At 30.6% G+C, this 13673-nt stretch overlaps 2 protein-coding genes across 3 annotated transcripts; one reads left to right on the top strand and one right to left on the bottom strand.

Moving 5' to 3' along the window:
- The first annotated feature begins 6508 nt into the window (after positions 1–6508).
- On the top strand, positions 6509–11253 carry LOC142518088 (uncharacterized). Its single transcript, XM_075620754.1, has 8 exons — positions 6509–6880; positions 8580–9067; positions 9149–9221; positions 9315–9395; positions 9511–9574; positions 10098–10185; positions 10278–10362; positions 10983–11253. Exons 1-8 carry the CDS (start codon positions 6791–6793, stop codon positions 11019–11021), a joined length of 1008 nt encoding a protein of 335 aa, XP_075476869.1. The 5' UTR covers positions 6509–6790; the 3' UTR covers positions 11022–11253.
- A 141-nt stretch (positions 11254–11394) lies between these two features.
- LOC142518089 (uncharacterized) lies at positions 11395–12728 on the bottom strand. Of its 2 annotated transcripts, none has more exons than XM_075620756.1 (4): positions 12540–12728; positions 12328–12392; positions 11815–11973; positions 11395–11735 (listed from the first exon to the last, which is right to left on the bottom strand). In XM_075620756.1, exons 1-4 carry the CDS (start codon positions 12624–12626, stop codon positions 11612–11614), a joined length of 435 nt encoding a protein of 144 aa, XP_075476871.1. In that variant the 5' UTR covers positions 12627–12728; the 3' UTR covers positions 11395–11611. The 2 variants fall into 2 exon arrangements, with proteins under 2 accessions (XP_075476871.1, XP_075476870.1); XM_075620755.1 differs by having other exon boundaries at positions 12537–12723.
- Between the last annotated feature and the right edge of the window lie 945 nt (positions 12729–13673).

The raw sequence follows: 13673 nt of genomic DNA, 5'->3' as shown, positions 1-13673 counted from the left end.
CATGAAAAATGCATTAGGATGACTTATTCATGTCATTTTATTTTTTTAGAAAAAACATAGGTCATCACTCATCTTGAAATAAAATTAAGTATTTATTTTGACCTACAAAATACCTATTTTGGAGCTTCAAATGCTTGATTTGACTATTTTAATAATCCAAAAGTGTAAGAAAATACTGGATCTTCGAGCTATCACAATAAATTCAATAATTGTTGGTCTTTTCATTGAAAATACATTAAGATTACTTATTCATGTCATATAATTTTTTAAAAAATATAGTTTCTCACTCATTATTGAATTACAAAAAATACTTATTTTGATCGATAAAATACTTATTTTTGGGTTCCAAATATTTGATTTGGCTATTTGAATACTTCAAATGTGCAAGAAAATACTTAAGTTTCAAGTAATATTAAGTAACTTTTGATGATGTCATTTGTGAAGTTAAAATGTGATATTTAAATTGGTACAAAGAATATCTAATTAGAGTCTATAAATACATGATTTTACCCCGTAAATACTCATGTACAATAATTTGAGGATGCCGAAATATAATTTGAAGTTAATATTAATTGACACCGATGATGATATTCGTGAAGTAAAAATGTGACACTTAAATTAATACAAATAATACATAATTCGAGTCCACAAATACTTGATTTTACCGTTTAAATAGTCAAATTCAATTGAGTATGTAAAAATATATAGTTTGAAGATAATATTGAATGTTCTTTGATATAATATTTGTGAATAAAAAACGTGCTACATAAATTGGTACAAATAGTACCTAATTTGATTTCATATATACTTGATTTTGTCTTTTTAATACTCAAATTTGATTATTTTGGTATATAAAAGAATATAGTTTCAAGTAATATTGAGTGACTTTTGATGTGTCATTTTTGAAATTAAAATGTGATACCTAAATTAGTACAAAAAGTATCTATTCGAGTCTACCAATACGTGAAGTACTTAATTTGGGCAAATACTTGATTTCGTAAATGAGATACTCACAATATGTACTAAAATACAAGATATTCGAATAAACAACGTAGGTTCACCAAGTTTTGGTATTTTTATGGAATATACATTTGGATGACATATTCATCTCATTTAATATTTTGTTTATAAAAAAACAAATTTTCAATTAAGCATGAAAATTTTAAAGTACTTATTTTTACTTGAGAAGTACCTAATTTGAGTTTGCAAATATTTGATTTCGTAAATGAGATACTCACATTATGTATTAAAATACTGAATATTCGAATAGGAAAACGTAAGTTCAACAAGTATTGATATTTCCATATAATAAGTATTTGGATGACATATTCATCTCATTTAAAAAAAATTGTAAAAGAAAAAACAAATTCCCAACTAAGCATGGAAATTCTAAAGTACATATTTTTATTTGAGAAGTGCCTAATTTGAGATTAAAAATATTTGATTTAGTATATGAGATACTCATAATATGTAATAGAATACTGGATATTCGAATATGGAACGTAAGCTCACCAAGTGTTTATCGTTCCTTGGAAGATGCATTTGGATGACATATCCATCTCATTTAATTTTTTTTTTTTTGTAAAAACAAAAACAAAATCAAAAACAAATTCTCAACTAAGTAATGAAATTTTAAAATACTTAGTTTTATTTGAGAAGTATCTAATTTGAGTTTGCAAATACTTTATATCTTGAATAAGATACTCACAATATGTATTAAAATACTGGATATTCGAATAGGCAACGTAAGATCACCAAGTGTTGATCTTTCCATGGAAGATGCATTGATACGAAGAGTATCTAAATTGGTGAAGTTAAAATATGGTAGCTAAATTGGTACAAAGAGTATCTAATGCGAGTTCGCAAATACTTGATTTTACTCCCTAAATTCTTATATCCAACTATTTGAGGATGTCAAATTATATAGTTTGAAGTTAATATTGAGTGATCTTTGATGATGACATTCATGAAGTAAAAATGTGATACCTAAATTAATACAAATAATACCAAATACGAATCCACAAATACTTGATTTTACTATTTAAATACTCAAATTCTATTATTTGATGATGTCAAAATATATAATTTGAAGTCGATATTGAGTGGCCTTTGATGATGAGATCCGTGAAATAAAAATGTGATACCTAAATTGTTACAAGTATTACATAATTAGATTCCACTGATAATTGATTTTACCATTTTAAAACTCAAATTTGATAATAAGTATAATGAAAGAATATTGATACATATAATGAATGATTACCAATAAATATTATGAATGAATACTAATGAAGATTATATACAACGAAGTATTGTCTTGTCATTTAATGAATACCAACAAGTATTGTGAATGAATATTAATGGTATTATAAATTAATACTCATAAGTATAAAGAAAAAAATACTAATAAGTATAATGAATAATTATCAATATGTATTATGTGAAATATGTATAATTGTCAAATAAGTCATTCAATGAATATAAAAAAGTATTGTAAATTAATATTGATGAGTATTTTATAAATAATTAATCTTAGAATCGATAGCTATACTTAAAGTGCAAATTTCAAGCTCATTTACGAACTATGTTCATAATATATATCTCCCAATTAGTTCATGATGAACAATGAACTATGTTTATTTATTTAAATGACATGAATAAGTTTCCTAATGAATTTTTCATGGAAATATTGCATATTCGAATATCCAGTATTTTAATACATATTGTGATTATCTCATTTACGAAATCAAGTATTTGCAAGCTCAAATTAGATACTTCTCAGGTAAAACTAAGTACTTTAAAATTTTCATGCTTATTTCAGAATATTTTTTACCAAAAAAATATTAAATAAAATGAATATGTAATCCAAATGCATCTTCCATGGAAAGACCAATACTTGGTGAACTTACGTTGCATATTCGAATATCCAGTAGTCTATTACATATTATGAGTATCTCGTGTAGCAAATCAAGTATATGCAATATGAAATTAGATACTTCTCAAGTAAAATTAAGTATTTTTAAATATTCATACTTATTTAAGAATTTGGTTTTTTTTAAAAAAAATATTAAATGAGATAAATATGTCATCCAAATTCATTTTTCACAGAAATACCAACACTTGGTGAACTTTCGTTGCATATTCGAATATCCACTATTCTATTACATATTATGAGTATCTCATGTACTAAATCAAGTATTTGAAATATGAAATTATGTACTTCTCAAGTAAACTAAGTATTTTAAAATTTTCATGTTTATTTGAGATTTTTTTTACAGAAAATATATTAAATGAGATAAATATGTCATCCAAACGAATCTTCCATGGAAAGCCAACACTTGGTAAACTTACGTTGCATATTTGAATATCCAATACTCTATTAAATATTATGAGTATCTTTTGTACCAAATCGAGTATTTGCAAACTCAAATTAGGTACTTCTCATCCAAATGCATGCATATTTCATGAAAATACCAACACTTGGAGAACTTACGTTGCTTATTCGAATATCCATATTTTAATACATATCGTGAGTATCTCATTTACGAAATCAAGTATTTGCGAACTCAAATTAGGTGATTCTCAAGTAAAACTAAGTGCTTTAAAATTTGCATACTTATTTGAGAATTTGGTTTTTTAACAAAAAATATTAAATGAGATTAATATGTCATCCAAATGCATTTTTCATTGAAATACCAATATTTGATGAATTTACGTTGTCTATTCGAATATCCAGTATTTTAATACATATTGTGAGTATCTCATTTACGAAATCAAGTATTTGCAAACTGAAAATAGACATTTCTCAAGTAAAACTAAGTATTTTAAAATTTACATGCTCAGTTGGGAATTTGATGTTTTTTTTTTACAAAAAAATATTAAATGAGATGAATATGTCATTCAAATACACATTTCATGAAAAGACAAACAGTGACTGAATTTATGGTGATCGTTCAAGATCCAGTATTTTCTTACATATTTAGAGTATTTAAAGAGCCAAATCAAGTATCTGAAACTTAAAAATAGATATTTTTTATGTCAAAATAAGTACTTAATCTTATTTTAATGATGATTGATGAACTATATTTTTTTTAAATAAAATGACATGAATAAGTCATCATAATGTATTTTTAATGAAAACCAACAACGACTGAATTTATGGTGATTGTTAGAAAATATAGTATTTTTTTACACATTTGAAGTATTCAAATAACAAAATAAAGTATCTGAAACCACATAATATGTACTAATATTTTGGTAGATAGAAAACACACAATTAATTTGGTGGATAAAATTATATATTTATTTAAATAGTAAAATGGAAAAAATGTAAAATTATCTTTGTAGGTAGTTAGAACTAAGTTTGTAGTGTTGTCAGGTATTAATTTGTAAAAAAAATCTTCTAGGTACTGAATCTTAAATGAAAGATGTGCAGATGTATATTTTTCAAATTTGCCATATATATATATTATGATCAAATCGAACTGTCAAATTAAGATTTAATAATAAAACATTTTTTAGCTCGACTCCTGAAAAATTTTAAATAACAGTAACATCTGATAATCAATCAAACAAATTATTTAAAATTTAAATGTCGACGGTGAATATAAAATCAAATACTGAAATAATATGAATAACATAAATAAACAGAAATGTATTAATAAAAAAATAAAAAAATTCGATATTAAAAACACAATAAATACTATTTTTAATTCGCGAGCTACATTTTCTGAAATTATTTAAAACAAAAAAAAATTATGGGCGAGCCCATCCCGTCACGACCCGCAGCTCGTTTGGGCTAGCACAACTCCAAATAGGCCACGAAAACTGTAATCCAACCCATCTAGTTTCAATAACGGAACGGGGTGGCCTATCGGGTCTAACACATTTTGGCGGGTTTAACTATTCTAACAGTCGATCTAATAACATTTCATGTTTCGACACATTAACATTATCAAAATTAATATTACTCGTATGTTAATAAATGAAATCTTAAATACACGATTGATAGTTGTACTATTATGAAGATAACGTCTCATTGACCATAATATACATACATCCGCGACATTAATGATTCGAATAGAAGATTCATCTTACAAGAGTTTTTGTGATACCAAATTATGAAATATGATTTTCTTTCTTATTTTCACATTTTCTATCACTAGTACCAAATAGAAATTCACTGCATTGAATTTTCCACCCCTCTTAAATTAAAAACATCTATCCTCTAACTCATTAAATGGAGCATTATTCTCTTGAGGTGTAGTAAATTCCCTGTCATGTCTAAAGATAGCATTGCACTTCCCATGTCAACATAAGACTACTCACTTGAAAAAGTACAAATAAAGGAATTTATTATACTACCATTTCAAGATCTGAATATTCAGTTCTTTTGGAGTGGCAACATCCAGATTAAATAATAAACAGTAATACGTATGTATTTATGTACCATACAAATAAATAATTAAATCATCTATCAATATCATTTCCAACGTGGTTATAACACAAAATTTTTCCAGTGTATTTTACCTGACTAGCATAATTTATAATTTATTACTTTAATATGAGGGTTTACCTAATACACATCGAATAATAATGACCAAGAGTTCTTATGTCATTTAAAAACAGCCAAACTTGCCTCTAGCATGCATTGCATTTCATATTCTTTTTAATTTATTCATTCTCAACATACTACATACACCTATTCTAGGCATCTCTATCTTGGTCTTGGAGAATACACTCCTCCAAATAATTGGTTTTTTACTCTATTTTTATTCAAATTAATATAACGAAGTATTAAAATCAGTAAGTATGAGTGTTTAACCGACCGACCCTATTTGACTGCGGATCGGCCAATTTGACAATTCTAAAAATGAATCTCTATTACATGAAATAAAATCAACCGATGTCAGATCTCATATGATCGGGACGTTGATTTAACTAACTTCCGAATATTGTATTACAAAAAGAAGACCATCTTTGATGAAAATCAATATTTATCTTTTCATTTAATATTGACTATTGAAATCGACTTACAAAAAACTTATTATTTATTTTGATATCATTATCTTTATTTTTCTTATATTGTAGGATCGATGTATTTGGTTATTTTCGGTTATTTTCCACTACAATAACAATAATGAAAGATTGAATCGACATCGTTTTACATGAAAGTTTTTAATGGGGATATGAGAAAGATTATATATAGTGGCTTGTGAAGAGAATACAAAGCTCGACTGTTAATTTTAGTAGTAATTCTTTTGTTATCAATGTATAAATTTAAATTATTAATTAGAAAAATACAACTAAGTACTTGATTCGGATTTTTTTAATTAAATAATATCGTTATTTATTTACAAGTTATAAAGTATAAAATAAATAAATAATTTTTTTTATATTTTGGTAATTTATTATTATTATTTAAAAAAAGCTTATTATTATTATTAGTTGTATTATTATTATTATTATTTAATTATTTCATGTCCGAACAGGATGCTTTCCATGGTAAGGTTCTTTTCTTTTCCACAAATATCGTATGTACTGAAACGGAAAGGGAACAGTCTTTGCGGTTTCATATGTCCTCAGGATTCCTTCCCCTCTTCATCTTTCTTCACCCCACCGGTTTTCTCAATTCACGAATTAATGCGCATTCCCTCTGGACTATTGTCAAGTTTTGAATCTTGATTTTAAAAATTTTTTTGGGTGACAATCGTTGCTTTTTTTCTCAACCGAAAAAAAAGAACAAACAAGAGTAGAAGAAGAAAGATTTGGAAAAAAAGAGAAAAAAGGTATGATTGCTATAAAAGACGGGATCTCAGATAAGCTTTCAAGACTGTTCTCTGATTCACCATCGTCTCAAACGTTAGATCAAGAATCTGAGGTACCCATTTTGTGGAATTTTGTTCCACGCATGCACGCAATGTTTGGAGTGATTTTGAGTTTTTTTAGGAATAAGGGATTCAGGGAAATCGATATTTGTATTTGATCTGTTAATAAAGTTGGGATCTTTGAGTTTTAGGCCTAATTTTGTTGCGGTGGATAATTTATTTTGCTTAATGATGATGATGCTACTTCGGTAACTTTTCATTTGATCTCGTTCTAACTACTAATAGATTAGATTTGTTAATGTTGCTAGATGGAATTTGATTTACTTCGATAACTTTCTCCATTTTTGAATCCAGCTGAATGAAGAAGATTGTCGTGGAATCGGGCTAGGTGTTTGTTACCATTTTATTGGCAATGTTGTTGGTTTGACCAATTATTTTGCACAGTTCAAATGGGGTTTTGATGTTTAATTTCCTGAGGAGAATGTTAGGGGCTCAGATCTGGTGGGATAAAGATAAATAACTGAATTGTAGAGTATGCAACTCTAACTTGCTCTATTTCCATCGAAAGTTTTTTTTTTCTTCTCTCTTTGAAGGGAAACATAATTCTAAAGCCTTATTTTTCCTTTCAAACAGTCCTCTGTATAATTCTATTAATCAGCAACTCAAAATCATTATGCTACTGAACTAGAGGGCCACCATGTTGTCGTGTTTTAAGCTTTTTAAGGATTAGGCTAGTGAGTCAATTTCCTGGTGAAACATTGAAATACATATACAAGCAATGGTGATTTCATCATATCATCTAATTATTGATGCCAACCGATATGCATGAAAAACATGTTCTTGCGGAAGGGAGGCAGGCTGAAGAATTTTATGGTTGTAAACTCAAAATTCGACACCTTGGCTGTTTGCTTCAAGCTCTTAAATCACTCAAGTGAGTGAAATCACTCTAAAGTAGGAAGTGGTGAGTCTGAAAACATAGTATTGTTACAAACTTTGTTGCGTCTCGGAATATTAATCACAGTTTTGTCTGTCTGTTCTAGTTTCCTATTCTAACTTTTGGCTTCTACATCATACTAGTGTAATCTAATATGGTAGATTGGAGAAAACTACGGAATTCCTTACAGTGAACTATAGATTCCAAGTTTCCCCCAAAGGACAAATTAACAATATTACATTACCACAGGAAGATTCTAGTTTCTTTTCTTTCCTTTGGTTTTTTCACTCCTGCCTTTGGTTCTTGACTTTGGTTAATGCTCATGGAACGAATAGCTGATGTCGAGTCGATTTGCTGAAAAACTGACGATGTTTCTAGCTTTTCCCAGTTGCATCATCTCGTTGCAAGTGGAAGGTAGATTATTTGTGTTTTACCCTTTCTTGCCTTGCCCTTTTCTTGTAGGACAAAGTGTTTCCAATGTTTGTGATATGCTCTCTGTTATGGCCTGTCTTTCTGTCTTGTTCGTAAGCATTTATCAATTTTTTGATGAAATAAATGTGTGATATTTAAACGACTTGATCATATTGTGTTTGTTAGTTTCCGGGGATTCATTTAGTAATAAAATATATGGATAGAGAGACAGAGGTCACAGAATATTCACATGGCTATGCCACAATAGTATCATAAATTATTGTGCAGGCACTTGCTCAAATAACACTAATGACAGTAAAATTTTACTTGATTCTGAATGTCTTGCTTCTTATGGAACAGTGTCTTTTCAGAATGTCTTTCATAACCCTAAACTTTCATACATGTAGGCCGGACCGTGTGCTAAGGATGGGAAATCTGTGTCTTCTATGCTTTCCTTCATTCTACCGTCTTTTGGGTGGTTCAGAACAAATGGACACAAAAATGAGGTCAAATCAATGGAATCATCAAATTCATTTAAATGGAAAAGTAAAAGTTTTTCATGGAAAGATAAACCCTTGGATGCACATTCCAAATGCAATCTTGTACACGAAAATAGGGAGAGTAAAAATTTGAATGAAGAAAATGGCTTTACTTGGAGCATAAATCAGAATAACAAACTGTCAGGTAGCCCGTTAGAATATGGTGAACCTGGATCTGGGAGAAGCACTAGTAGCAGCTCTGATATATTTGAAGCTGCCGTTAGCCCGCATGGTTTTGAAAATTCCATGTCCACTCTCATGGATGATTCTCTTTTTATTTCACCACATTTGCATCAATTCTTTGAGTCATCCCTTCCTAATATTGTGAAAGGGTGCCAATGGGTCTTGTTGTACAGGTAACATTGATTAAATCTGTTTAGATACTAAGTTTCATATATGGTTCTTGATGTGTTTTCTTCATCTTGATTGAACGGCAGTGCTGTGAGACATGGTATATCACTTCGTACGCTCATCCGAAATACTTCTGGCCACTCTGGTCCTTGTCTATTGGTGTGTCAATCTTTACATTGAAGTCTAAAACCAGATGCACTAACATATTTACTCCTTTTACTCTATAGAAATCTCATCTTATCTTGCATGCAGATTACTGGTGATAAACAAGGTGCCGTGTTTGGTGGGTTGCTAGATTGCCCTCTTACGGCAACTGCAAAAAGGAAGTACCAAGTAGGCTATGCGCTTCTCTAGTTTCTGGATCATTTAAATTTCATGGTTTCAGATTATCGGGATTATGTCTAAGTAGATGTAATATTTTAAAAATTCCGTGTGAACTGTTTGACAGGGAACAACTCAAACTTTTGTTTTCACAACTGTACATGGTGAACCAACGCTATTTAGGCCAACTGGTAAGAGTGTTAAAAACTGTACCTTTGAATAAGCTTCGATTCTCTCAAAGGGAACTTTGTGAATCTGAATATTAGCTTATGTTACACGGTTGAGTTGTATAGATTAAAAACCACGTTCACAATGAAGAAAATCTATCCCTAGTATATAGAGAGTCAAAATTTTGGTCACTATTTTCTGGCTAACATAGTTTTTTTGTTTGTTAGCAAAGGGTACTTGATTGCTTAGAGGGCTCATTTAGGTCCAATGACCATTAACCTAGCTGAAAAATCTGCACATTGTATTAGGCCTTTGACTGAAACCTCTTCCATCCCGTTAGTAGCAGTCTTGCCAGACATAGGTGAATTGATGACATTTTTTTACCTCAAAGGCAATCGAATTAGTCTTCTCCGTAATTGATCATAAATTTAAAGTTAACATGCTCATTTAGTGAATACAATTGAGTCATGGTTGGGTTGGACATCACAGAAGATTTTCCAAAATGAGTAAAGGTTGAAAAACTGACTTCCTATGTTTCTTGTCTAGGTGCCAATAGATATTTTTATCTGTGCTTGAATGACTTGCTTGCCCTTGGAGGAGGTGCAAACTTTGCCTTGTGCTTGAATGAAGATCTGTAAGCATTTTCTCGTGCATACTTCAAAGCTTCCTGCATTTTAATAAACGAGAATATAAGTTTTCTGACCCATTCCATAATTCTCTATTAAGATTGTCTGGAACCACTGGACCTTGCGAGACGTTTGGCAACTCGTGTTTGGCTCATGAACAAGAGTTTGAAGTGAAAAATGTAGAGGTGGTGATACTGTTACCTTATGATTCTTTCTCGATTTTTGCCAGTTATGTTTTGCATATTATGATATGGTTCTTGATTTATAGACTTTTGATAAGTCATAGATACACTCAATTTTTACTCAAGGTATGGTTCAAAATTAATTTAGATTTTCCAATAGTTGCAATTGCTTTGCTACCTCTTAGGGAAGCCATAGCAGGAAATGTTTTATGTTGAAGCGTTTAAAACTGCCTTGTTGTCGGAGTAGGAAAAGGACAACTGGGCGCCTCTTTTCCCCCCAAGGGGGCATAGGTTAGTAGCCAAGTGAAAGATAGGCCAACTTCTCTCTGGTTCTGCTTTCACCTAATGGAGCCAAAAAGGGATCTTTCATGTATAATCCTACATAATTCCTTGTGATAAGCAAGTGAAACCAGATCTTTGTTCAACGCATTTTTTGGGGTGGGTATTCCAGAAAGCTATTGAGCACTAATTTGGAAATATGACAAGGGGCTAATGAAAGATATGGCATAAAACTTTAGGCTGTAATTGCCACCATGATTACTCATTACTTGGCCTTTACTTGATGATTCTTCTGATGTTTACTTTGTAGTAATCGTAACCTCGAGTTTTTTTTCGATTTGCAGCTGTGGGGTTTTACACACGCATCTCAATACCTACATTGAAGCTAGAGGTCATACGTTGTCCGTGTTTTTTACTTGGCTAAATTATTCATTGTTCTATTCGTTCATTTTTTTTTCTATTTTCTAAAATGTGTTGAAGAAGTTGCCTTTCAGAGTAGGCAGATTAAAGCATATATGGATAGCATCGACTCATAGATTTGAATGTAATATTTATTTACTTGTATCATAATTCATATGGAACCTGCAAAAATGAACCAAGGGTCGGTTTTATTCATTACTACTGTTTGTCATTTTGGCGTGGCTAGTAGGACCACAGAGCTTTTTTATTATTATATAAACTAAAATCAAGCAGTTTTTAATTTTTGGGCATCAAATTTGCAATCTGATTTGCGGGTCAAATTTTTCGTACATTAGATAAAACGAATGCGGTATGAGGTATGTTATTGGGTTGTCAAATACACTAGGAATCCATGTTTTTGGTTTTCGAAGGTTATTAGAAACGACACACGGAATTACTACACTTGTAGCACATGATTAAACCTCAGGAAATAAACCAAGTGCAGTATCCTAAAATTATTCTTTTCTGATGAGAAGAATCAACGACTCAGTAGGATGGGTGTCGATTTTCCCATTCATGGAATCTCGGGCTTCCCATCTGAATTGCTGCCGGCTGTGGTTTCTGCTGGAGGAACCGATCCTTTGTTGTTCTGATCGTCAAAACTTGCTGGATCTAGATAAGATTGGAAAGGAGGCAACCTGATAGATAGTGGCAAAGTTAGCAAAATACCAAGTGAAAAAAAAGAAGATTTTGAAAACATTGTGGACTCCCTTGTACCTCGCTGCTGTAGTAGTGTGTCCGTCTATATTCATTTTCACGTCAAATATATTGCCTCCAAAGATAGTCTTGTCTGTGAAATATTTGGACATCAGATATTGTTTGTAATCAGCCTCATATCTCTGCAACTTTTCGGTGGGTTCATCTGCCTCCATGATGCTGTCAAAAAAAAAAAACATGATATTTGAAACGCATGCCAACTCCACATGAGAATCTACGCCCTAGGAGCCAAGAAAAAGAGACAGTAAGCAAAAAACACAGTAGTAATACGAAAACAAGTTAATAACAAGCAGAGAGAATTCGGATCACAAAAGCCATATTCGGATTTTTGTTTTTTTTTCAAAAAATCTGAAATGGGCTCACGTAATACTGGAAATTTAAATTGTTAACACGTGAAAAAAGAAAATTGAAGAAAGAAAAAAGAAAAATCAAAGCTTGATTCTGGAAATATGAGAGAAGAAAATGACCCAGAGAAAAGAAGATTAATCGCTACTGCTGTCAAGTAAAACTTACTCGATTGGGTCTTTAATGGACTCTTTGCTTTGCTCCTCAGAACCCATTATCTCCTTGGATTCATCCTTCAAAACAAATTAAAACTTTAATCATACTCGTACATTAAAGATTCGGAAAATTTAAATTCGATACAGGCGTGCGGTGACTTGGTTGTGAGTAAAAGCAAAATAAGGAAACAAGAAAAAGATCCAATAAGAAATCACGGTCACCGCCGGCGGTTCAACTTTGGCTAAAGAAGAATGTGTGGCGGAGACTTGGGAGTTGGAAACCGAGCTTTGTGACGAAGCTGGTGCCGCCATTAGAGAGAGTTTTGAATGAAAATTTTCTGTTTGATGTCATTTCGCTTCCTAAATAAATAGTTCGGAGAGTGAAAAGAGATGACGTTTACTCGACGGATGTACTTCGACGTACAAGGAGGAATAACTTTTGATATTTTCTTTTTTTAAAAAAAAATTGGAAACATTTTTTAATATTTTTTTTTGAAGGTACATTTTTTAATATTGATCATACGAAAAAACAAATTTTTTTTTTTTGGGATTAAACTAGCCAGAATACCTACTATATATATAGGCTTAACCCGTGGTGTTTTTAATCTAAACTACACAAACAAAGCGAGTCCATGAATTTACTAAATCAATAATTTTTTTATATTTTCTTATATAAATAATTTATAGAGTATGAAAGGATATATTTTGTACTACGAGTTTTGTTTCAACATTATGCATTAAATTTATAAACTAAAAATAGTATTTTAGATTTCAGAGTCAGACATGTAGCATACATATATAATGTACAAATTCATGATCCATATATCGACACACAACAAATTTACTCTCTTTTTTTTGTTCTACAATGTTTGTGTAAACATCAGTTGTTTATTTAAACTTGAAAAAAAACACTAAAACCAAAATTAATTACCAAAAAACCAACACTTGTAGCGTCTAACCCTAATTTATTTTGAAAATAGATAAAAACTTGTGTAATACGATCTCACAGATCGTATTTTGGGAGACGAATATCTTATTTGAAACATCCATGAAAAATATTACTTTTTATGCTAAGAGTATTACTTTTTATTGTGAATATTGGTAGAATTGACATACCTCACAGATAAAAATTCATGAGATCATCTCACAAAAGAACTATTCTTAAAAATAAATATGAAGATACAGTTGCCTACAAATATGGTCACAAGGGCTTCTAACAACCGATTAGCCGGTATAAATCATCCCCGGGACAATTTCACAAGCTATCATGATTTTCTGATTTCTTATGATTTTTTGATCCAAGCAGTGAAATTTCTTGCATACCAACACGAAAGCATTGCGCCGCCGCCACAATAATGT

This window comes from Primulina tabacum, chromosome 11, assembly GCF_025594145.1.
Source record: "Primulina tabacum isolate GXHZ01 chromosome 11, ASM2559414v2, whole genome shotgun sequence".
Lineage (NCBI taxonomy): Eukaryota > Viridiplantae > Streptophyta > Magnoliopsida > Lamiales > Gesneriaceae > Primulina > Primulina tabacum.
This window is presented reverse-complemented; position numbering and strand designations above follow the sequence as displayed.